At 43.5% G+C, this 27,215-nt stretch overlaps 1 protein-coding gene across 1 annotated transcript in view; it reads right to left on the reverse strand.

Annotated features, from left to right (window-relative positions):
* The window catches only part of ACSL3 (acyl-CoA synthetase long chain family member 3), a 101,853-nt gene that overhangs the window by 21,262 nt on the left and 53,376 nt on the right, over positions 1–27,215 (reverse strand). Inside the window, exons 4-5 of the mRNA XM_075861420.1 lie at positions 11,225–11,334; positions 4,035–4,167 (exon numbers count right to left, since the gene is read on the reverse strand). Coding sequence (XP_075717535.1) covers positions 4,035–4,167; positions 11,225–11,334 — 243 coding nt within the window. The remainder of the gene's footprint in view (positions 1–4,034; positions 4,168–11,224; positions 11,335–27,215) is intronic.

Below are 27,215 nucleotides of genomic sequence, written 5' to 3' on the forward strand. Positions count from 1 at the left end.
GTCGGGGGAAAGAACGGTCGGGCATGTTGACTTTCAACATGCCTGATCTTTTTTTCATTTTGAGGTAGGGCACCGCCAGAGGAGACTGGCAGCGGCCTTCTCTCTGAGAACACATGCATGTTTGGCTGAGCCACATGTGTATGGGGTAGGCTTTAATCCCAATGCCTGGGCTGACAGGGATAAGACAAAGGGAGTCTGCGATGCAAGTGAATTACCTCCTGCTGACGACGTACATGTAAGGCTACATTCACACGAGCGTGTCCTATTTGCGCTTCCAAAAACGGACCGTATTTCCTGCATTTTATGTCCGTGTGCCATCAGTGTGCATTGCGTATGGCATCTGTTTTTCACATCCATGATTACCCTCTGCAAGCACTTCCTCACTCATACTGATCAGTGACTTCTGGAACCAAATCATCACAGAACAAAACTACCTCCCTGGTACTATGAACTGATATCATGTTCTTGAGCATTGTTTGTCCTGAAATTCTCGGATACATTCTATAACGACAAAGCCCATTGCCTGCCGACGATCAGTGGTGATTGTAATACCAGTACAGCGTGCCACCAAGTGAACATGTGTTGTGTGTCAGGCACCAGTTGGCGCTGGGAACGAAAGCCATAAAAGACTTGATCATGTTTATATAATCTGCACCAGATGTTTAGGTCCTGACTGCAGCATCTGTTCACATGGAAAGAGAATCCTCCATCACCATAATATGGTGGGGGATGGGTGGGATGTACCCAGTTCATCATACATCCGAGGATCCTCGATTTCCTGCTGTGCGTGAGGAAGCCTAGTATTGGGATGTCCTAAAGTTTAACGCTTCGGAGTTAACTATTATTGACAGCAAACACAAAAAGGACTGCACGTTGCTAAGACAGCACATAAAGAGCGGCATATACATACAAATAAAAGACCGGAAACAAAAATGTCTGTGTAATCTTTAGGGTATGTGCACACACACACTAATTAATTACGTCCGTAATTGACGGACGTATTTCGGCCGCAAGTCCCGGACCGAACACAGTGCAGGGAGCCGGGCTCCTAGCATCATACTTATGTACGATGCTAGAAGTCCCTGCCTCACTGCAGGACAACTGTCCCATACTGAAAACATTATTACAGTACGGGAGAGTTGTCCTGCAGCGAGGCAGGGACTCCTAGCATCGTACATAAGTATGATGCTAGGAGCCCGGCTCCCTGCAGTGTGTTCGGTCCGGTACTTGCGGCCGAAATACGTCCGTCAATTACGGACGTAATTAGTGTGTGTGCACATACCCTTAGGCCCCATGCACACGACCGTAGATTTCGGCCGGAATTGCCGAATGTAATGCAATTACGGACCCATTGATTTCTAGTGACCACGGACACCTTTCCGTATATTTGTGGGAAGCTACCCGGCCGTAGAAAGCCTCCGCAAAAGAAAGCATATATCCTATCTTTTGCTTTTTATGGACCGTGCTCCCATACTTTATATGGGAGCAGGGGCCAAAAATGCGGGTGGCTGTCCGCGGCCACCAGCGGCCGGCCTTGCCCATGAGTCCTTACATAGTAAATAACAGATGAGGACTAGAGGATAGTGGCAAAAAAAACAAAAACATTAATGGGGCAGCACCAAGGCCTTGTTCACACAGTAGACGTGTTGCAGAAAATTGTATATTTTACTTAACTGCCGTATATTATACTTGGAATTCAATACTGCCTTTTTTTTGCCTTTGAAGTTAATGGTGTGTGAAAACAAGTAAAACTGTTTTGAAGACAGTTACAGGGGTATTTCTGCAGCTTAAGGGCCAGTTCACACGTTGCGTAAATACGTTGCGGAAAATCCGCAGCAAATACAGTAGCAGTAAAGTGGATGAGGTAAAACAAATCTCATCCACACGCTGCATAAATATATACTGAGCGGAAATACCACTCAGAAACTGACCAGCGGTGCGGAAAGTGGGATTTCTCCGTTGAATTCAATGGGGATGTAAAAGCAGTTCCGTTTTTTGCGGCGGATTCACAGCGATTCTGCCACAAAACAACTCAGAAACTTAGTACTGCAGTTTCTCGCAGTGGACATTCCGGGTGAAAAGCTGCACCAGTTTGGTGTGCTTTTTTGCCCAGAATTGCCTGCGGCAGACAGGGCGGATATGCTGCGTGCTGTTACGCAGTGTATCCGCCCTGTGTGAACTCAGCCTAAGACTTCTCCGATAACGTATCAAAGACTCGTGATGAATAACAAAATTACCTTACAACCAGTAATATTTTATATATAGATCACGGACAACTTACACGAGCAATAGAAATGATTGGAAACAATGGAAAACTACCAATCTATCGCCACAACAAAAAAAATTATATAAAAAATGTTCAGCGATGACATTAAAATCACCTGCCTAACATTCTTAGGTCCCTCACGCCGCCAGAACAGCTCTGAGCCACCGAGGCACGGACTCCAGAAGACCTCGGAAGGTGTCCTGTGTTATCTGGCACCAGGGTGTTAGCGGCAGATCCTCTAGGTCAGGGGTCAGGAACCTTTTTGGCTAAGAGAGCCGTAAACGCCACATATTTTGAAATATAATTCCGCGAGAGCCGTACAATATGTTTAAAGGGCCATTGACAGATCAATCGCTCCAATGTTCACTTAGTACAGCAAGGAATGCTCCTCCCTGCTGTATAAAGCCACAACTGGACTGAAACAATGGTAATTAGCAGTAAAAAAATTAAATAAATAACTTACATTGTGAGCTTGCGATGCATGACATCAGTCCAGCAGTCTGGCTTCTTCTTTTTCCTGCGCATGACTGGAAGCTGGCATTCTTCCCACCTGATGTTGAGAGAATGCCAGCTTTGAGGCATTCGCAGAAGAAAGAAGCTGGAATGTTGGACATGTCACACAACGCATTGTCAGTTATGTCAATTATCTATTTTATTATTTTACAGCGAATTATTGTTTAGGTCCAGCGGTGGCTTAGTGCAGCAGAGAGGAACACTCCTTTGTGTACTAAGTGACCGCTGGAGCAATTGTATCTGTCAGTGGCCCTTTTAAAAGTGTTGGTCTTACAGAAAATGAACAAAAAAGAGAGGCTCAGACCCATAGGGAACTAAAGCATTTACTACTTAAAGTGGTACATACAAGCAGGCACACCCAGCGTAATAAATAATTGAACTTTATTAAATAGTCTCACTGTACATAAAGTGCACACATTGACTTGTATTTAATTTTAAAGAACAACAAATCTCCGAACTCTTTTTTTTATAACATAATAACGTTTTAATGCTGTTGCTAACCAACGACGAATAGAATACTTCCTACCGTTAACGTCCAAGGGAGACACAAGGGAGGAGGCAGATGCCGCTTCACTAGGGGACGCAGGTGCGTGCTTGCAGACGGCGCGGCTATGCAGGGAGTTATGGGAAATGTAGTCCATGCTCCCTGCCGCTCACCACTGCCGCCAATGCTTATCAGGCCATCAAAGAACTACCAATATCAGCGTGCACCGCGGCCTGATGGAGCGCGGTGCACGGGCTGATGGAGCGCGGTGCATGCATCCTTCCCATAGACAGGTAGGAGCCCTGTCTGCGAGCCAGATACGGCCATCAAAAGAGCCATATCTGGCTCGCGAGCCATAGGTTCCCGACCCCTGCTCTAGGTCCTGTAAGTTGTGAGGTGCGGCCTCCAAGGATCAGACTTGTTTTCCATCACATCCCACAGATGCTCGATCAGATTGAGATCGGGGGAACTTGGAGGCCTTCAACACTTTGAACTCTTTGTCATGTTCCTCAAACCATTCCTGGACCATTTTTGCAGTGTGGCAGGACGCATTATTCTGGTGATACAGGCCACTGCCATTAGAGAATAGAGTTGCCAGGAAGCGGTGTACTTGTTTAGGTAGGTGGTATGTATTAATGAAACATCCACATGAAGGCCAGGACCCAAAGTTGCCCAGCAGAACATTTCCCCGAGAATCACACGGCCTAGTTTATTTCCAAGAGTCACACCATCACTGTATTTTTCACAGGCATACCAATATCATCCACTTACCCGGTCTGGCTCCCAGAGCTTGTACGGATGCCATACTGTGCACGGTGATATTGTTGGGGTAAGCAGTCTGCTGTGTGTTACCGCCATCCACCAGGATAATATGCCTTAACAAAGGGACTTGAGGAAGGATATTCTTTAAGAGAAAAAAAAAATATCCCAGTATGGTTATTGCATTAGTAGTTACAGTCAATACATCAGCTCTTATCCAATAACATCCTCTTAGTCTGGTGCCCAGTAGTCAGATAGGCCTCATTTACATATTGCAGATATGTCAAAGCCAAAACTCCGAAGTATAAATCTTTCTATTATATTTCCCCTGTGTATAGGATCCCCTCCTGATTTCGGCTTACAATACTGATCTAAAATACTGACCAAATCTACACTGTGTGAATGAGGCCTAAATGGTTAAGGGTCAGTTCACACCTGCACTTAACATTCCATTGTTCTGCTCCATCAGAGGAGAAGAAAAAGGGAATAAACTGGTAGCGTCGGTTCCATTGCACCACGGACACCACTAGCGGCCGACAGGACCCTTGATTTTAATGGGTTTCGTCGGGGTGTCCGTGGTTTTACCGGAAACAATAGCGCAGCATGCTGTGCTACGGTTTCCGATATTTTCGTCCGGATTTGCGAGGGAGGCCCCTAACGGAGCATCCAACACAGATATGAACCAGCCCTAACTCAGAACAGATTAAAAAAAGTTTTAGAGTGGCCAAATGTTACATTAAAGTGTACAGTTAAATATAAAAAGCTACTAAAGCGAAAATACAACTGTGATATTGTTTGTGGTGATTTTAAGGGCAATTTCTTCCATGTTTTTCACATAGGCTTCTCTAGACTCCAAAAACGCCATTAAAAAGCATGTGCAAATCGACACAAAATGAAAAAACATCACTACAAACGCCATAAAAACCGCAAGGGGTAAGTTTTTATTGGTAAAATTTTGGGCTACTTGAGACTTTTTGATCACTTTTTATTTCATTTTCGAGGGATATGAAGTGACCAGAAAATAGCGATGCTGGCGTTTTTTTTTACGGCGTTCACCGTGCGGGTTAAATAATGGTATATTTGTAATAGTTTGGACTTTTATATGGATGCGACGATACCAATTTTGGTTTATTTTTTATATTACTTTAGAGGAAAAATGGGAAAGGTTTTTTCTTTAACTTTAACTTTTTTTTACACTGCTAAAAACTTTATTCAACTTTTTTTTTTTTTTACACATTTCATTGAACCAGCAATCGTTAGAGCGCTGGTACAATACACTGCCATACTAATATATTGCAGTATATTGTCATTTTTACAGGTTTCTGTTAACCCCTATCCGCACGAGGACGTAACTGTCCGTCGTTGCGGGAGGTTACTTCCCGCACAAGGACGTATAGTTACTGAGTTTTTCCCGGTGCACACTGTCGGCGACAGTGTGCACCGGGAACCGGAAGGTCTGCTGTCGCCGACAGCGGACACTCCCCTCTTGCCGGCCAGCGGTCCTTTGCCGCTGATTTCGGCGAATTAACCCCTTAAATTCGGCGATCGGTTTCTAGCATATCGGCAGACCCCGGTCCGAAATCGCGGGGTCTGTCGATATTTAGTATGGAAACCGGAAGCCAAACAATGGCTTCCGGGTCTGCCATGGACGGTAGCCCATCAGGACCAACCTTCGGCTGGAAGTCACTGTGTCGTTCCCGATGCGCACTGTCGGCGACAAGGTGTGCATCGGGAACTTGGAGATCAGCTGTCCCCGCTCATCGCCGCTGATTTCGGCAATTAACCCGTTACATGCGGGGCTCGATTGCGATCTCTGCATGTACAGGGTTTGTACCACATCAGCAGCCCCCATGAAATCGTGGGGGCTGCCGATGCTTGTAATGGCATCCGGAGGCCAGGCAACGGCCTCCGGGTCTGCCATGTATGGAAGCCTATGAGGATCAGCCTTTGCTGATCCTCGTAGACCAACTGTCAGAGTGACTGTGACATCACACTGACAGTTGGAGTACATTACACTACCTAGGTAGTGTAATGTATTCTAGCAGCGATCAGGGCTGCAGGTCAAAAAGATAAAGTGTAAAAAGTAAAAAAAAAGTAATAAAAATGTTTTATAAAAGTGTAAAAATAAAAGGTTTTGTTTTCCTATAATAAGTCATTTATTATAGGGAAAAAATGAAAACGTTAAAAAAAAGTACACATATTTGGTATCACCGTGTTCGTAACGACCCAAACTATGAAACTATAATGTTCATTTTTCCGCACGGTGAACGCCGCAAACAAAATAAACGGAAAACTGTCAGCATCGCTATTTTTTGGTCACCACACCTCCCAAGATATAGAACAAAAAGTGATCAAAAAGTCGCATTTACCCCAAAATGGTACCAATAAAAACTACAACCTGTCCCGCAAAAAACAAGACCTCCCACAGCTATTTTGACGGAAAAATAAAAAAAGTTACGGCTCAGAATAGCGTGTCCCAGAAAATAAATTATTTTATAGAAACGTAATTTTATTGTGCAAACGCTGCAAAACGTAAAAAAACTATACACATATGGTATCGGCGTAATCGTACCGACCGGCAGAATAAATTTAAACTTAATTTATTGCGCACGGTGAACGCTGTAATAAATAAAGAATTTAAAGCACCAAAATCGCTGTTTTTTTGGTCACCTTAGCTCTAAAAAAGATCCTGAGGGGCCAAAATGCTCACTATACCCCTAGAAAAATTCCTTGAGGGATGTAGATTCTAAAATAGGGTCACTTTTGGGGGGGGGGGGTTTCCACTGTTTTGGTCCCTCCGGGGCGTTGCAAACCCGACATGGCACTGAAAACCAATCCAGCAAAATCTGCGCTCCAAAATCCAAAAGGCTCTCCTTCCCTTCTGAGCCCTGCTGTGGGTCCAAACATCAGTTTACGACCACATATGGGGTATTGCTGTAATCGGGAGAAATTGCTTTACAAATGTTGGGCGGCTTTTTCTCCTTTATTCCTTGTATATATGAAAAAATTCTGTTTCCACAGAAAAATAGGTGATTTTCATCTTCACAGACTAATTACACTAAATTCTGCAAAAAAAACTGTGGGGTCAAAATGCTAACTATACCCCTCGAAAAATGCCTTGAGAGGTGTAGTTTCAAAAATGGGGTCACTTTTTGGGGGTTTCGACTGTTTAGGTACCACAAGACCTCCTCAAACCTGACATGGTGCCTAAAATATATTCCTAAAAAAAGGAGGCCCCAAAATCCACTAGGTGCTCCTTTGCTTCTGCGGCCTGTGTTTCAGTCCATTAGGACACTAGGGCCACATGTGGGATATTTCTAAAATCTGCAGAATCCGGGCAATAAATATTGAGTTGCGTTTCTCTGGTAAAATGACGAATCAGCATCATTCACTTCTCATCGTTACCACCCAGCTTCTGGCAGTGCACAGACACACAGCGTGATCTCGCGAGATCACGCTGTGACGTCACTTCCTCCCACAGGAACTTCATCGCGTCGGACGAGCGAGGACACGCTGTGTATCTGTGCACTGCCAGAAGGTGGTAACGATGAGAAGTGAATGATGCTGATTCGTCAGCATCATATTCTTCTATTCACAACGCCCAGCTAGTAAAACAAGTAAACACGCCCAGATGTTACAAACACAATACACGCCCAGTTGGAAATAAGAGAAAACACGCCCAGTTGTCCATTAGAAAGGCTCATTTGCATAAATATAAAATTGCTCATAACTTGGCCAAAAATGATCGTTTTTAAAAAAAAAAAAAACACGTTACTGTTCTCTACATTGCAGCGCCGATCACATGCAATAGGAGATAGGGATTTGATCATCTGGTGACAGAGCCTCTTTAAGCCCTGCCACATGCAGAGTGAAAGAAGTCATGGGGGCCTTCATTAGGCCCCTGGGCAGTCATGACAACAATCAGAACCCCCCGATCGCGCTGTGGGGGCGCCGATGAGCTGTCGGAGGGGGACGCCCCCTCTAACGACTCAGATGCTGCGATCGTGATTAATCGCAGCATTTAAGGTGTTAAAAGGGCAGAGAACAGCGCGATCGCTGTTCCTGGCCGTTAGTCCCGGGTGTCAGCTGTAACATACAGCTGACACCGGCTGCGTACGGAGCTGGCTTCACTAGATGAGCCTGCTCCAGACACCACAGCCAACATCACAACGTGCTACTACGTCGTGGTGCGGGAACAGGTTGAATTGCCTGAAAAATTCTGTGTGTGAAGGAGGCCTTAAATGGCTCTCATGCAGCTCTTCATGTCAGTTTTGATAAATATTTGTATTTCCCATAGAATAACTGCTGTGGAACATATTTTCTTAGTACTGCGTTGTGCTGTTCCTCTTGGAAATGTATAAGTAAATTTACAACTTGGTGTTAAAATTCCTCTAGTCGATAGGAAGTATATCTCTACACAGCGTTACACTATCAACACCGATTGGCCAATATCAGACTGTGCAGGTACACGCCCCAACGAAAGTCGCTCCAGAATTGTTATTTTATGGGGAAAGCATTTAATAAAACAGACATGTCAGGATGGAGAACACTTCAAGCCTTTATCTAGTTGTTTTTACACAAAATTATGTTGCTTGCACTGGTAAGCTGCCAAAATATACATACAATATACAAAGCAGGAGGCTGAGAATATCCTGGCCAGAGAAAGAACATCAGTGGAAGATAGGATTTGTATATAAGGCTTGCCAGAACTGGCAAACATTCAGCTTAACAGGACAAGGATACACAAAGCAGGCAGCACCTTCAGGTCTGGACACTCCGGGTACAGATAATGCTTATGTTTACTTGAACTAAAATACGGCCATACTGAGCGTATACTAAATATGGATAATTGCATTATCATGAAGGAGTTGGAAAATAATTACATCAATATCAAACAGAAAAATCAGACGCTGCAATTTATTTGGTCCTTTTTGATCATTGTTGTAAATGCTTAAAACGTAATGGTAGAAGAAGAGTTTTATTTAGGTGCCCCCTACCGAGCCCGCTACTTGCAGGAAGGATTAGTCTAAAAGGACAATGCAAAACGTACGTTTTCAGTGATTCCCCTTGAATCCCACACAGCCACTGTAAGGCTACATTCACTCGAGCGTATCAGAGTAACGCGTGTGAAATACGTGAGTACATCTGGTCCGCGTGCGTTGCGTTATTGCACCTCTGCTTTGCGAGTGCCATGTGTTTTTCACACACTCGCAAAGTATTTTTTTATTTTTCAATGGAATTGATGCGCAAATCACGCACAGCACACGGTGAAAAACGCACCAATATAGGACATGCAGTGAGGTTCACGCAACGGACACGCTGCGTGAGAAGCCCTGCATGTGACAATGGCTCCATTGAAATCAACGGTTCAGTGTGCTGTGCGTGATTTTCACGCACAGAACACAGACGAGTTTTACGCTGAATGAGCCCCAAAGCACCCATGTGTTATATGTTCATGTTCAAGCAAGCTAAAGGTGCACATTTATAGGGGCAAACAGCCATATCAAAGTGAATGCTCCACTTTTGTTCGTCTATGACAAAACACAGTTGGAAAATCTTATCAGTGAGGATCCGTGAGCCGGAAATGAGATCTATGGGACACTGAGTGAAGACAACGTAGCTCAAAGATACTGAAATCCCAGAGCTAAAAGATAAATGATTACAGTACAGTGACGTTGATTTCTATTAACCAGTTGAGGACCACCCACTGTATATATACGGCGAGGGTTTAATCTTGCTGCCCGATTGACAGTTGAATGTCAGGTGCCCGGCAGTCAGAGACTGTCAGGGACCCTGAAGAGAAGACAGAAAACACTCTGTATAGAATACAAGCAGCTGCAGCAGTGTGTCAGTGGTGATATAACTGGTCACATGTTTGTCGGTATACAGAGATGGAATACGGCACATACAACCCCATAGAGAATGCAAACGGGAGCCGTTCCATTCTCAGAAGCGTACGCCGTCTGAGTGGGAACGGCGCATGCACTGCTCCCACACAGACCAAAACAAAGCTCGTTCGTAGAGCGAAATCCGGCGCCATTTTCATGTGGACCGCAAGCCACTGCTGGACAGTAAGATGACAACTTTTGGCCACGGCTTCGGGCCATATGTTCAACGAAGCGAAGGCGCAAAGGAAGAGGAGCGTAGACCAGCGGAGGCGGCGGCAGGAGCAGGTAATTTATGTTCGTGTATGTGCTGTGTGAATTATGTTTGTGTGATACTGTCTGCTGAGCCCTGTATCTAATCCTCCTACACTGTGCAGTCGCTCAGAAAATGGCGGCACACAGTGTAGGAGGTTTGAAGACATTGAAAACCTTCCCTCTCCTGGGACTAGCCAGAAGAAGAGAGGGGGTATTGTGTGAGGACACTAGAGAAGAGTGTGTCCACCCCAAGTTTGCAGCATAAATCAATGAGGTTGCTTTACCACAGTGACCATGCTGCAATTTTGAGAACTGCTCCCTCTAGTGGCCAGCACATGGAAATGTTATAAATTAGAATCTAATTTATATTTCCTGACTTGTGAAAAAATAAAAAATGTGTATTCACTTAAATACTAATTGTTTAACTGAAAAAAATAAAAAATATTTCGTTTTAAATGACAGGTTACATCGTAATCTCGCGAGATTACGCTTGCCTTGCTGTAAATATCACACAGACGCTACAGAAATGTCAGGATCCTAAATACACATCACGTCCTGGCTGGAGGTGATGTATATTCATTGTCAGGACACTGCAGTAATGTTATAGTGTTTATGTGGCTGCACATAACGATATAACTATATCGCTATCTGCTGTGTAAATGAATGGGGAGAAGTGTATGACGCTGATTGGTCACTGATTGGTCAGCGTCATACACTCCTCTGTACAACGCCCACTTGGCCAAAAAGTAAAACACGCCCAGTTGTCCATTAAGAAACTCATTAGCATAAAGCTAAAATAGGTCATAACCGTCAAAAATGATCGTTTGCAGCGCCGATCACATCATGTACAAGATAGGCCACTTATAATGTGGGGACAGAGCCTCTTTAACACAGGGAGATGTGCTGCAGACAGCGATAATGGTTTTGGCATTTAAAACAATGCAATCAGCTGATGAATTAGCGTTTGCTCCTTATTTGGCTGATCGTTGCGCTCGTTTGCCCGATAATTGGCCAGTGTCAGAGCATTAACTATGATCATTAGTAGTGCAACAAAATCAATACCTTCAATTTGGATTGCAGGAGTTCCTTGCTGGTGATTATGTGGGTGACTTCAGTTTCGTAAAGTCCATGGGCGATTGCAGGACCACCAAGAGTGGCATATAATGTTACAACTGAAAATAAACACAAAGCAAAACAAGTCATTTCTGTACAAGTAGGGAACGCGTTGCTCAAAGGCAGATATCTCTTAGGCCTTGTTCACATTTGATCTAAAATAGTACACTCTTGCAGCTCAACAAGGTGCACTTCTTTCCAAACGAAAAAAATTCATGAAAAGGTGTCATTTTAGTGAATGTGTGAACAAGGTATTACATGTTATACAGAAAAACTAAATTCTCACCAGGTTTATTATAATCTGAAATAAGATTAATCCATAATCTTATTTAGTGTCAAAACCTCCCACAGAGTTGAACACAAAAGGGCCTCATTTATGAAAACTCCTGCCCTTAGCAACCAATCAGAGCTGAGCTTTCATTAAAACAAAACACCCAAAGCTGCATGGTGATTGGTTGCTATATGCGACAAGGCCTTTTATGATAAATTATACATTTTATTTACTCACATCAATCCCACTTTTCAATGGTCTTAAAATCTAATTTCTGACACACACGCACGCACTGTTTTAGTGCCAACTTCTTAGGAAGTCACTTGATGTATCACCTTGGCTTGATTAAAAATGGAAACGAGGCAGTGCAGACCACAGAGCCAACATAGTGCCCAGTTAGGGTTGCCACTAGGCCAGTAAACCACCAGCCCAGTCGGTACTTACACTGGGAGGCCGGTAAAACGAAATATTTTTAATAACAAAATAATGCGTGCGCAGTCAAGGTACTTTCTATTTGGATCGAATACTCCACATTTGCTAGGCCACCCAGCCATGGGAATGTCAGCAGCATCAGGACTAGATGAAAGGTGGAATTGGTGCCGGCAGGATATTGTAACGGGTAAGGCAGAAGGAAGCCAGAGACACGGACATTCAGCAGCCGGACATGTGATCACTGCCTGCGCAGCCCTGAGTCAGGAGCGGAGGAGGAGATCGCCGGAGTTAGGACCCTTTCTTGTCACGTTTGAGAATCCTGCTTAAATGTCATTTTGTGGTTATTTTTTTCCTCTTTTCAAATGGATCCACAGCTTCTCAATGGGGCTTTAGACATGGTTAAAAGGATCTGTTTGTCTCAATTTTGCAAGTTATCCTGACGGATCTGTTTTTCTGTACAATGCAAGTCTATAGCAACAGGATCGGCATATTTTTGTACCATCCTGTTTGACATCCGTTGTTTTCTTTATTATTTATATTTTCATCACTAAAAAAAATAAAAAACCGTGATGTGAACCTAACCTTACAGGGAGTCATTGTCTGTCTGGGGCTCCCAGGAACTATGTGGTATATCACCGGTTTTGTGGAGTTTTTTTTGCCATAATGTATGTTAAATCATGGGGAAAAAACGCCACAAAGCCGACATGTGTAACATGGAAACCACAGTCGTGTGCATGGGCCCATAGGAATGAATGGGGCCGCAATTCTCCCGTGGATTTTCGGGGGAATTGCGGCTGCAAAAGCACGCTTGTGTGCATGGGGCCTTAGATATATACATTTAGAGAAAATATCTTTCCAGCATCCATAAAAACACAAAATATATGGTAAAGGAACAACGTGCACATCATCTCTTTATATGTCTGTGTATCATAGCGAGAAGTGGTAGACACTACAGGCCTCCTGTATAAAAACTGCTCTATACAAAAAAGTGTGTCAGTGTTGCCCATAGCAACCAATCAGATCACTGTTACAAATAAACTCCAGGAAAAAGTTTTTATTAGAAATATTTTTATCCACGAGATCCATCATGACACAATAATGGGCCGTAAATGTCCAGCTGAAGTAAAGCCCACTTGGATCTTTTCTTTATGAGCTATTTTACAAATAACCACATAGACATTACGGACTATGATAGGCTCTGTATAGATGGAAGGTGGGCCGCCAGGAGCACTAAAGCCCACCAGTCCAATGTCAGGGATGGCTTATAAGGTAATTTTGCTGATTTATGGGATTAATTTTTACGCCTTACGGTTCATGGTAGTGTTAACTGAATGCAGTGGTTTGGGCAAATTTTGTGTATTATAAAAGTGTTGGTTTATTGAGTTGTCATATGTCGAGCTTTTCTTTAGGTCTAAGAAGCGTAATACCAAAAGGTAAAATACAAGCTGATCATCGGTTGACTAGAAAGCCGCATGATTCTTGTGGTTAACAGATTTTCGAACCCTTCAAGTCCATAGATAAGTCTTCTATTTTAACCTTTTCTTGTAAATCCTTGGGAATGGAGCGTCAGGCCATGGTCTAAGCACTGTGCTGGAACATATTTAAGCTAATGTGGACCAGCTGCTTGAATTTCCAAGCATGGAGGAAAAATGGAAGGCCTTCTCAGCGCCCTTTCTCCAATTGAACGCAGAGCTGTTCTGAATATGTTCTCTCTCCCCCACAGAGAGGAAGACACAAGGGGACAGCAGCTGCACTTCTGCCTGGGAGCTATAGATTGGTGTGGGAGAGAATGAAAAAGCAGAAGTACACACAGTCCCTTTCCTGGTGTTACACTGCTGGAAGTGATAGAGTAAGGGTATGTTCACACGTAGAGTCAAAAACGTCTCAAAATACGGAGCTGCTTTCAAGGGAAAATAGCCTCTGATTTTCAGAAGTTTTTTGAGCAACTCGCGTTTTTCACGGCCGTTTTTGGAGCGGTTTTCATTGGAGTCTATGAGAAAACGGCTCCAAAAACGTCCCAAGAAGTGTCCTGCACTTCTTTTGACGAGGCTGTAATTTTCCGAGCCGTCTTTTGACAGCGACGCGTAAAATGACAGGTCGTCGGCACAGTACATCGTAAGACCCATTGAAAGTAATGGGCAGATGTTTGCAGACGTATTGGAGGCGTTTTTTCAGACGTAATTCGAGGCGTAAAACACCTCCAATACGTCTGAAAATAGGTCGTGTGAACTCAGCCTAAGCCCCCATCTCCCCCCAGCAACAGGTATTTAATGGAAAAACAAATGTACAAGCTCTGGATGGGACACCTGCCTTGACGTCTGCATGTGTGACAAGTCCTATGGATGATCACATGCATCTTGGTGTTTACCAGTGCTCTGAAACCTTAAAGGGGCTTTCCCATAATCAATCATTGCTTATCACCTATCCACAGGATAGGTGATAAATATATGATCGGTGGGGGTCCGACCGCTGAGACCCCTACCAATCATGAGAATGGACTTAACTTGCCGTTTCTGGGAGTCACATAGGAATGGAGCGGCAGTACGCATGCTCCGCCACTGCTCCATGTGCTATCTTCAGCAGCCCCATAGAAATGAAAGGAGCGGTGGTCGTGCATGCGCACTACCGTTCCATTCCTATGGGGCTCCTATAAACTGCAAGGTAAGTCTGTTCTCATGATTAGTAGGGGTCCTAACGGTTAGACACCCACTGATCAGATATTTAGCGCCTATCTTGTGGATAGGCGATAAATAATGATTATGGGAGAATCCCTTTAAAGGGGAAAACTTGAAACTTACAAAAACCATTCAATTAACTCCATAGACAACAGCTTGGGCCCGACTGGTGTTAAGAACTGAATTGGTGTGTCTGAATGGCCTTATAACCTCTTGGGTGTATAGAGGAGCAGTTCTGAATAAGGTGAAAAGTTCCGTCTCATCTCAGCCGTGCTCGCTCTTACTACTTTTCGCCATAGCCACCATGTTTTAAACCATATGGTTCATTGAGATAAAGCTGGCATAAGTTTCAGGCAAAGGGGAAATGTACTGTAAACCCACATCTAAAGCTAAATGATTAATATTATTAGACGAGTGATTGAGTTGGTTATGACTTTCAAGTCTCCAAGCAACTAATGATGAGCCATGGGAAAATAAATTATTGGATGACCTTATGCCCTTTTATTTTTTTTTCCTTCAATATTTCATGAGCACTTATTAATAAAAGCTTTCCAACGTTATGAGATGTGCCATTATTTAATCAGAAGAAAAAGATTAAAAGGAAAACATTTTACAGACTCAAAATACATAAGGTTGATGTTTCCAGTGATATTTTATTGGACTCTTGCTATACAGTATGCCAACCGTGCGGATAAAAACAAGAAACCTAAACCACCACATTGACTGGAGGCCACAACTAATAGAGTCGTTTTTCATTGAAATTCACAGAGGTCGTTTGCCCACCCTTTGAAAATACCACCAATTATTTTTTTTTCGCCCGATATCAAATTCATCATAAATGGTTTCATGATGTTGCACATAGAAATACTTCCATAAGTTCTAGATAAAAGAGTTAGCCATCAGTTATATGGAGCGGTAGAGAAAATTTCCTACACTAAGCTGGGATTTAAAAAAGGCCCAAAAATTCCCGAAATTAATGACATCACCAAACCAGGAAAACCCATCAATATTTGAAGAGCCTAAGAAGATAGAAGTTTTCAAGGTTATGAATTGCTTTTACAATAATCTGATGAAAGTGGAGGATGTGGAGTATTGTGCTTATAAATACAAGACAAAATAGTAGAGTCCGAGTCCAGTAGAGTGGAATATATTTCACATAACATTTCACGCATGCTCCTTGTTTAAAGCTGCAAGCCCATAAGTACCATCTAAAAACATAAATGACTCCTATAGCCCATACATACACTTCACTTCTCTTTATTTTCATGCCAATTACAAGTATAATGAGATGAGAACCGAAGGCGAGCCTACATGTATGGAGTTTTCCTGCCTCTTCCTTCTGAATAGTGGGACAAAGCAAAAAACTAGAACGTGGCTGAGATGGTTCCCACAAGCTGTCTTACTTAACTCTCTCCAGTGACCCCAGTCACATAAACAATGAATGGCAGAGAAAGCCTACATCTATGGTTAAGCGAATGTGCGCTGTGCATGTCATGCACCCTTTACACTCCGGACTGTCATCAAACACTTGTAAAGGTTTTTCCCATAAAGAAGCAGTCAACTGAAGCCACATGCTGGTACTTCTAGTTCTCCAGTAGTAAAGACTAGACAGCTTGCAAGAAAACCACAGACTCCATTTAACTAAAGAAAGCATAGGCTTCGTTCACATCTGTGTCAGGGCTCTGTTCGTGGGATCCGTCTGAGCTTTCCGTCAGGGGAACCCAAACTAAAACAAACGGAAACCCATAGGTTTTCGTTTGCATCACCATTGATTTCAATGGTGGAGGATCCGGTGCAAATGGTTTCCGTTTGACATCATTGTTTAACCCCCTTCCCGACATTTGTCGTAAGTAAACGTCATGGAAAGCCAGTGCTTCTCGCAAAATGTCGTATACTTACGACAAATGTTTGGCACCGGCTCAGAAGCTGAGTCGGTGTCATAATCGCCGGATCTCAGCTGTATCTGACAGCTGACATCCGGCTGTAATGGCGGGGACCGAAATTAGCTTCGATCCCCGCCATTAACCCCTTAAGTGCAGCGCTCAAACGCGAGTGCTGCACTTAAGGTGTTAGCAGCTCATCGGAACCCCAGCAATGAAATTGCCGGGGTTCTGGTGGCTGCAATGGCAACCGGAGGCCTAAGGCTGGGTTCACACGTGGCGGAATTTCACTTGAATTCCGCTGCGGACACTCCGCAGCGTTAATCCGCAGCGGAGCCGTTTCTCCATTGACTTCCACTTCTATTTAGAAGTGTTCGTTTAGACGAGGCGTAAAATTCCGCTGCGGAGCATAGGCTGCGGAGCGGAATTTGGTGTCCGCAGCATGCTCTGTCTGTTGCGGACCAGTGGCGGACTGGTTGCGGAATTTCTCCATTGACTTCAATGGAGATTCTAAATTCCGCAATGAAGTCCGCAGCTGTCATGCACATGTTATGTGTGCTGCGGATGCGTCTTGCTTTTTTGACATGACATTTCTTCATTCTGGCTGGACCTATGTATTTCTAGGTCTACAGCCAGACTGAGGAAGTCAATGGGGCTCCCGGAGTTACGGGAGCGTTGCTAGGAGACGTCAGTAAATAGTCACTGTCCAGGGTGCTGAAAGAGTTAAGCGATCAGCAGTAACTGTCTCAGCACCCTGGACAGTGACTACCGATCCCAATATACAGCAACCTGTAAAAAAATAGAAGTTCATACTTACCGAGAACTCCCTGCTTCTGTCTCCAGTCCGGCTTCCCAGGATGACGTTTCAGTCTTAGTGACGGCTGCAGCCAATCACAGGCTGCAGCGGTCACATGGACTGCCGCGTCATCCAGGGAGGTCGGGCTGGATGCCGAAAGAGGGACGCGTCACTAAGACAACGGCCGGTAAGTATGAAAGTCGTTTACTTTCACTAGGGAAAGTGCTGGTCCTTCTCTCTATCCTGCACTGATAGAGAGAAGGGAAGCACTTTTACCGCAGTCCGCAGCAGCTAGTCCGCATCAATTTACTGCACATTTTGGGCAGATCCGCCGCAGAATCTGCAACGCGGATTCTGTGCGGCATTGATGCGGACAGTTGCGGAGGAAATACGCCACGTGTGGGCATGCCCTAATACTGGACACCCGGTCTGCCTAGCACCGAAGCCTAGCACCGTAGCCGCCGGAAAGATGGCGCCGGCTCAGGAGCTGATCCGGCGTCATCAGCGGTGGAAGTCAGCTGTGCTGTAAAGCTGACATCCACCTGTAACGGCAGGAACCGGAGCTAGCTCCGATCCCTGCCATTAAACCCTTCGATGCAGCAATCGAAAGCGATTGCTGCATCGTAGCGGTTACTAGCAGATCGCCAGCCCTGACAGGCAATCAGGACTGGCGACTGCTGCTATGGCAACAGGAGACACAATGGTCTCCTGCTCTGCCATTACGGAAGCCGAATTAGGCCCCGTCGGGTGGTGAAGCCTAATCGGCTTGCTGTCAGTGAATGACTGACAGATCTAATACATTGCACTACGTAGGTAGTGCAATGTATTAGAATTTTAAAAAAAACTGACCGTTGGACCTTCAAGTCCCCTAGTGGGACTTGAGAAAAAGTGTAAAAAAAAAAAAAGTATAAAAAAGTGTAAAAAAAAGTGCAAAAAATAAAAGTTTGAAAACAATAAAAGTTTCAAGTAATAAAATAAAACACAATCCCCCTTTTACTCTTATCAAGTCCTTTATTTATTGAAAAATAATAATAAACCATACGTATTTGGTATCGCCGCGACCGTAACGACCTGAGGTATTAAAATATTATATTATTTGTTGCACGCGGTGAACAGTGTAAAAAAAACTTTACTAGAGTTTCTGTTTTTTGGTCACTTTTCCCTACAAATATTGGAAGAAAAAGTGAACAAAAAGTCGCACGTATCTAAAAAATGGTACCTATAAAAACTATAGCTCGTCCCGCAAAAAACAAGCCCTCAAACAGCTCCGTCGACAAAAAAATTAAAAAGTTATGGTTCTCACAACGACAGAAAAAAATACATTCCTTTTACAAAAGTAATTTTATTGTGCAAAAAGTTGTAAAACATAAAAAAGTGCTATAAATTAGGTATCGCCGGTATCGGACTGACCCGCAGAATAAAGTTAACATGTAATTTATAACGCATGGTGAACGCTGTATAAAAAAAAACTAAATAAAACTATGCCAGAATTGCTATTTTTTGATTACCTGGCATCCCAAAAAATAGGATAAAAGGTGATCAAAAAGTTGCATGTGCCCCAAAATGGTACCAATACTAACTACAGCTCGTCCCACAACAAACCAGTCCTCATACCACTACGTCTATGAAAAATAAAATTAGTTATGGCTCCAATAAGTCAGGAAATAAAAAAATATGCAGTTGTGCAGGTCCGAGGGGAACATTTCTTGTGTTTCAAGAGGCGATTTATCAAGGACCTAAAATTAGGGAACCAGGAAGGGGAGAACCCAAAACATATCTGCTGGAAGCGAGGGTGCCCGTATTATACCAGGACAACACTTTCCCAGCAAAATTCCCCAAACTGCAAAGGTGCGAAGTGTGGACCAAAAGGGGGATAAGAAAGGACGCCATATATCAGTGTGACACCGGCCTTTGCAGAAAGGATTGCTTCACAGCATCCACACATCTATGGATTATTTTATTATTTTTTTTACCCCATTATTATACCACCTGACTATGCCCCTTATATACTCCGCCCCGCTTACATGTACCCCCACATTATAAATGGAAACACCAGCAATACTCAAACAAATCTACTACCAAGCAAAATCCGCTCTCCAAAAGGCAAATGGTGCTCACTCCGCTCTGAACCCTACAATGTGCCCAAACAGCAGTTTCCTTCCACATATATGGCATCGTCATACCCGGGAGAACCCTTTTAACAATTTTTGGGGTATGTGTCTCCAGTGGCATAAGCTGGGCATGACATATTTGCCACTGAATGGCATATCTAGGGAAAAATATTAATTTTTAATTTGCACTATCTGCAGTGCAATCATTTATGGAAAAGACCTGTGGGGTGACAATGCTCACTACACCCCTTAATAAATGCCTTGAGGGGTGCAGTTTCCATAATGGGGTCACTTCTCACGGGTTTCTTTTTATTATTTCACATGTGAGCCTCTGCAGTTGTGAACCAATACTTTGTAAATCGCCAAATTAGGCCTCAATTTGACTCCTGAGCCTGGTCGAATGTCCAGGCAAAAGATTAGTGCCCCATGTAGGGTGTTTCTAAAACCAGGAAACCCAGCATAATAATTAGAGAGTTGTCTTGTTATGGTGGCACAAGCTGGGCAGCACATATTGGCATATATATGGGAAAAAATCCCATTTTCACTCTGCAACATCGAGTGCACACTAATTTCTACAAAACACCTGCAGGGTTAAAATGCTTACTACACCCCTAGGTAAATGCATTGAGGGGTGTAGTTTCCAAAATTGGGTCACTTCTGGGGGTTTTCCACTGTTTTGGGCCCACAGGCGCCCAGAAACCAATCCAGCAACATCTGCACTCCAAATGGCGGTCCTTCCCTTCTGAGCCCTGCCGTTTGCCCAAACAGCAGTTTATGACCACATATGGGGTATTGCCGTACTCGGGAGAAATTGCTTTACAAATGTTGAGTTCTTTTTTTTCCTTTATTTGCTGAGAAAATGAAAAAATTTGCGCTAAAGCTACGTCTTATTGAAGAAAAAGGATCGTTTTTATTTTCACTGCCCAATTCCAATAAATACTATGAAACATCTGTGGGGTCAAAACGCTCACTACACCCCTAGATGAATTCCTCAAGAGGTGTAGTTTCCTAAATGGAGTCACTTTTTTGGCGTTTTCATTGTTTTGTCCCCTCAGGGGCTTTGCAAACCATTCCTGCTAAATGTGATCTCCAAAAGCCAAATAGTGCTCTTTCCCTTCTAAGCCCCGCCGTGTGTTCAAACAGCCGGTTATTACCACATGTGGGGTATTGTTTTACTCGGGAGAAATTGCTTTACAAATTTTGTGGTGCTTTTTCTCCTTTAGTCCTTGTGGAAAGGATTGTAGATTTTCATTTTCACGGCCTACTTCCAATAATTTCGATAAAAAACCATGCTCACTATACCCCTAGATAATTTCCTTGAGGTGTGTAGTTTCCCAGATGGGGTCACTTTTGGGGGATTTTCACTGTTTTGGCACCGTAAGAGTCCTTCAAACCTGACATGGTGCCTAAAATATATTCTAACAAAAATAAGGCCCCAAAATCCACTAGGTACTCCTTTGATGTTGAAGCCGGTGCTTCAGTCCAGTAGCACGCTACGTCCACATGTGAGATATTTCCTAAAACTGCAGAAAATGAGCAACAAATATTGAGTTGCATTTCTCTGGTAAAACCTTCAGTGTTATAAAAAAAATTGTATTAAACATTTCTGCAAAAAAATATGAAATTTGTAAATTTCACCTCTACATTGCTTTAATTCCTGTGAAATGTGTAAAGGGTTAAGACATTTTCTAAATGCTGTTTTGAAAACTTTGAGGGGTGAAGTTTTTAAAATGGGGTGACTTTTTGGGGGTTTCTAATATATAAGGCCCTCAAAGCCACTTCACAACTGAACTGGCCCCTGTAAAAATAGCCTTTTGACATTTTCTTGAAATTGTGGCTAAAGTTCTAAACCTTGTGATGTCATAGAAAAATAAAAGGATGTTCAAAAAACGATGCCAATCTAAAATAGACACATGGGGGATGTTAATTAGCAACAATGTTGTGTGTTATAACTGCCTGTCTTACAAGCAGATACATTTAAATTGAGAAAAATGCAAAATTTTGCAATTTTTCGCTAAATTTTGGTGTTTTTCACAATTAAATACTGAACATAATCGAGCAAATTTTGCCAGTAACTTAAAGTGCAATGTGTCACGAGAAAACAATCTCAGAATCGCTTGAATAGGTGAAAGCATTCCGACGTTATTACCACATAAAGTGAAACATGTCAGATTTGAAAAATGAGGCTCTGTCAGGAAGGTCAACAGTGGCTAAAGAGGGAAGGGGTTAAGGATCCCATCGTTTTGACCGAATCAATACTGTAGTCGACTGCGCTATTCATTCCGTCAAAACAACGGATCCCTTGCACAACCGGGACAAATGGAAAGCATCTGCACCGGATCAGTCACCCCCGAAATCAATGGTGATGCAAATGGAAACCTAGGGTTTCCGTTTGAATTCCAGTCATGGGTTCCCCTGACAGAAAGCTCCGATGGAACCCACGAACGGAGTCCCGACGCAGATAAGAACAAAGCCATACCTGGGCATTTCAGACAGAGAAAATTAAAAGGATCAGAAAAACATGGTTGCTTTCTTCCAGAAACAGCGCCATTGGAGTGAATGGGGCTGGGCTGCAATATTGCACACAACCTGTGGACAGGTGTTGCATTTGAGACCATCCATGTTAACGACCCCTTTATAATAGGAATCTTTATTTACAGCCACTTTAAATAGAATTTCACGCCCCCCCCCAAACAAAAAATAATAAATCACCAATTAAGATGTCAATCAGCTACAGACAGTGTCAGGGCGGCTTGTGCCGTTTGATCTCTCTCGCGAGATCACACAGTCTTGTCGTTCTGCAGAAAGCGTGCACACGCTCTCTGCAGAACGACAAGACTGTGTGATCTCGCGAGAGAGATCAAACAGCACAAGCCGCCCTGACACTGTCTGTAGCTGATTGGACAGTGTCAGATCGATAAGTAACACGCCCCCATGCCATTTAGAAATAAAGAAACGCCCCATTGACCGTTCAGGGAGTTACTTACATATCAGGCACCAAATATAACGCACCGATATCTAAATAACGGAGGAGGATAGGATTATTTTTTTTAAAGTGAGACAAGGTTTGTGCAGCCCTGCCTATTACATGGTGAACTCAGCTGCACATGTATGGGCAGGTGAAAAGATCTCTTTAACAAAGTCAATGAAAATAGGACTTCTGCGGCAGCCTGACGATTTCAGGACTGGAGAAATGGCTGGAAGACATATCATTAGATAAATACTTAAAGAACTAAAGCTGCAAACCTAAAATTGGCCAGGAGACCTACTTCTGACTGACTAGAGAAGTCTGTCCTGGCCCGATGAGGTGAAGTCATATGAGAATTCTGTAACTTGCCAAAACCCAAAACCCCACACTGACGTCAGGAGGAAAGAAGAGGAAGCAGCTGGAAGAAGCCAGAGCTGCACTCTGTAGAGCCCTCACTTCTCAGCCCAAGTGCAGGCAGCTTTCATGTACTCAACGATGACCGTCCTACTGGAGTTCATGGAGACTGCGTGATACACAGATAACAGCACTTTACTCCAATGCTCAACACAAAAAGTCAGGATTACTCATGAACAGAACAGGCTCCCTTTGTCCGGCTGCTTGTTCAGATGCACCAGGATAGAAGATAAAAAAGTGATAATGCCACAATGGCACATGTGCGACTCTACACGTTGCTGCTGGACTGTTCGGACAGGGATGTATATGGCAGATATAAACAATTAACACAATGTTCTTTTCTAAAGAATGTGTGTGATTAGCAAACAGCCTCAATTTTCTCATAATCGGCTAAGATTCAGAAACAAAACAAAGTAAACAAGCGCAAAAAAGTGCTTACAATTAAAGTAATACTCTGACCAATAACGGATCATAAGCTAAATTGCCAGTAGTGGAGGGGCCCATCTCAGCCCCTATTGATCGGGGGGGATCCACCCTAAAAATAATCTCTCATGCAATCATATGACCGCCATACACTGAAAATAAACGGAGATCAATAATGGGCAATTTGTATAATGCAATCACGTAGTAGAAATTGCCCTGCGAAAAGCCAAAATAAGCTTTTACTTGTATGCCCCATGCACACGACCATAGTTTTTATCCATAACGACGGATTCATAATTACAGATGAAATTGCCGGCCCATTCATTTCTATTAGCCTTGGACACCTTTCTGTATATTTACGGATGTGTGTCCGTGCCGCAGAAATGATCTGCAAAATATAGAACATGTCCTATTCTTGTTCGCGGCACGGACACACCTCTTTCTTTCTTTTTTTTTTTGCGGATCTGTAAATACGGATGCACTATGGACCGTAGTTGCGGACAGCGGGCTAGATATTCGGATGACTTGAAGATGACTACAGATTCGTATTTGCGGACAGTAAAAACCCATAGGCCCCATGCACACGAACGTGTTTTTGCGGCCGAAATTCACCCGCAACTCTGCGGGCGAGTTGCGGTCCCATTCATTTCTATGGGCCCATGCACATGGTTTCCACAGTCCGTGCATTGCCCGGGAGCATGGACTGCAAAAAGCTAGGACATGTCTTATTACAGCCATATTTTGCGGTTTAGGCTCATAGAAAAGAATACACATGGCCCGCAGGCGACACTCCGCGGCCGCCCTAGCCACTACGGTCGTGTGCTTGAGCCCTTATGGTCGTGAGCCTGAGGTCAACTTTGTATGTTGTTTTATTTGATCCAGAAAGCAACAAATGGATTTCATATGAAATACAAATAGATATTTCATAGGATATTCGCTCGTTAACTTCTACGTTCCAGGTTCCATTGTTCTGCTCCGTCATAGAGTAGAATACCGGAAGCTCTGAATCCGTAGAATTTCGGAAACCAACTGCGTCTGACGGAACCCATTGACTATAATGGGTTCCGTCGGTCTCTCATGGTTCACACCTTTTTACCGGACATAAAAGCGCAGCACGCTGCGCAATTTTGTTGTGCAACAACGGCATCTCTAAAGGAAGCCGCTAACGTAGTCTACGACGCAGATGTGAACAGCCCCTTAGTTAAAGGAAAACATAAAAGGTTGAGCAACTGTGTAGACTATTACATGATGTATTATTGGCAGCTCATATAAAAAGGTAAATTCTGATTTTTGCTGGAATCAGATAATTGTTACACAGATAACACGTCAGGAGGTGAATGGCGCTAAACCGCTGTCTGATCCAAACGAAAAGCAGACTATTTTTGAATGAGTATTAAAAGCAAATATGTATGTGAACGGGGAAGACAACACGAAATATTAACATAATGAACGTTTTATTTACCTCTATACTGTGAAAGGTAAAAGTGCACTATTGCTTTGATATAACATTTATTTCTTTATACTTTAGCTGATAAAAGGAACTCCAGAATACACGTGCGCACCTCAGACACGTTATTATAGAATCGCAGCTTTAAACCATGTTTTATGTGCAGACAGTTGCCGTGTTAAGGGAAGAGGTCGGGAGTGAGAGAGAGCACGTTTCAAGAATTCAGTGCAGGCTCAAAGACCTTCTGCCCCGAACACTGCGCGCTCCCCCTCACATCCTGCTGCAAGCCCTTGTAATACTGTCCAACATGGTGGGAAAGCTTGAGCTGGGGTGACAAGGGGACTAAGGTTATTTATGTTATACGAAAATCCGTCATGTCACAGGCGAGAGGGGGAAGGGATATTCCGGGTATCTTTAGCATGACTTAAGTTATATAGTAATTATTAAGACGCTGAAAGCAGAAGGTTGGAAACTGTATGATGAGTGACTATATGATAAGGAAACTCATGACATCCACTGAACGTGACACCCGATCATCATCAACCACATGTCTGTTTAGTGTACATGACATCCACATCGAGGGAAAGTACTGAATTGCATGGATTTGGGGAAAAAGATCTTACCCAACAGAGATTACGGGCTATAAAAATGGTTTAAAAAAAAAAAAATAATAATTCTATGAAGTCGATTTGTGGAAAATCATAAAACAGATCGGAAAGTGCAAGAACAGGCCAAAACTTTTCCGAAGCTTACTGTAAATGACAGCATGACACAGCCGGTCTTGCCTCACTAACTAGGTAATGCGGCGTGGAAAAATGAATTCTTATCTCTGTATTGTCTTAACATCAACAACGAGAACCGCAGCGCAAAACAAAGTGCTGTGTTATGTACCATGTGAAAAATGACAGAAACCACCTGACATCTGGGGTCAGTTCCAAGCACTTTGCCACCAGTCTATAGAAGGTACCGGCTTGGAAACCTGGAGACTTCAAGCTCCAGTACAGAATAGAACAACTTCCAGGGATCTGCAACGTTTCCCAAATGTCAGTAACAGATTCCATAATCGTGTCCGCTTCTGTCTAAATGACTGACGTAGGCTCCTTACGTCAGTAGGCAAGTAACAGTCAGTAGCTACGGACGCGTCTGCTCTGGTTTTTTGCGGCAGATGTAGACAACATGAGGTCTAGGAAAGCGGTCCTTCGGGAGGTCACATACATAGGGGTCTGCTCTCTTGATGGAAAAATAGCGCAACTGGCTGCACTAAAGAACACTGTGTAGGTGCCACATTCTGCGTTCATGAGGCATCAGGTCAGAGGTCAATGGCCTCTCACAGGGCAGCGTTCCCTTGCTGCATGTTGTCTGCTACCGCCAGAAATATTGTGTAAAGTGGAGAAGACCAGGCATAGTAATGCAAGTCTGCGTATAGGTAAAGTTTACCATGGAGAGTTTTAGGTGAGGTCTGACCCTTCGAAGCACACAGTCTCTTTGTTTTCAAGTCTTCAGCAGGATACTCAGGAAAGCTAAAACGTTTTATGGTCTGAGGACCATATACTCAAATTGCACTACGTGAATGGGGCGCAATAAAACGTTGTACTATATAATATAAACTTAGAGCTCATTTAAAGGGGTTCTCCGGTTTCAGCAAATTAATGTTATCTTTTTGTATAATTAAAAGTCATAACATTCTTTTTTAAATTAGTTCCTGTATTACTTCCTCATGGTTTTCAAGATCTCTGCTTGCTGTTATTAGGCAGGAACATTCATGGTTTACTTCCAGTGGATATAATTCTGTCCATGGTCATGTGATGGACACACAGGGGCTGGGATCATTAGAAGACACAGCTCTGATACACATACTATAACTGTAATAGTCCGAGCTCCGCCGCACCAGTCAAAAGGTAGTCGGGTGACCCTGGTTTTCGATATAGGGACTTGCATCTATTAGACATTTCTGGCATATCCTGTGAATATGTCATAAACGTCTAAGTTGGGAATACCCCTTTAAGATGGGATTCGTACATCTGCCCCATGTGGCCATTGTAGACCTGCTTCAAAGCACAAGAACAACAATAAGGGTATGTGCACACACACTAATTATGTCCGTAATTGACGGACGTATTTCGGCCGCAAGTACCGGACCGAACACAGTGCAGGGAGCCGGGCTCCTAGCATCATACTTATGTACGATGCTAGGAGTCCCTGCCTCGCTGCAGGACAACTGTCCTGTACTGAAAACATGATTACAGTACGGGACAGTTGTCCTGCAGAGAGGCAGGGACTCCTAGCATCGTACATAAGTATGATGCTAGGAGCCCGGCTCCCTGCACTGTGTTCGGTCCGGTACTTGCGGCCGAAATACGTCCGTCAATTACGGACGTAATTAGTGTGTGTGCACATACCCTAAGGGTATGTTCCCACAAGCAGGATATGCTGCAGCAGAATCTCCAAAAACCACTGGTAAATAAGTCCCAGAAATCTTCACCAAATAGGGCGTTTTTGTAGCGCATATTGCAGCAGAAACAC

This window comes from Rhinoderma darwinii, chromosome 4, assembly GCF_050947455.1.
Source record: "Rhinoderma darwinii isolate aRhiDar2 chromosome 4, aRhiDar2.hap1, whole genome shotgun sequence".
Classification (NCBI taxonomy): Eukaryota; Metazoa; Chordata; class Amphibia; order Anura; family Rhinodermatidae; genus Rhinoderma; species Rhinoderma darwinii.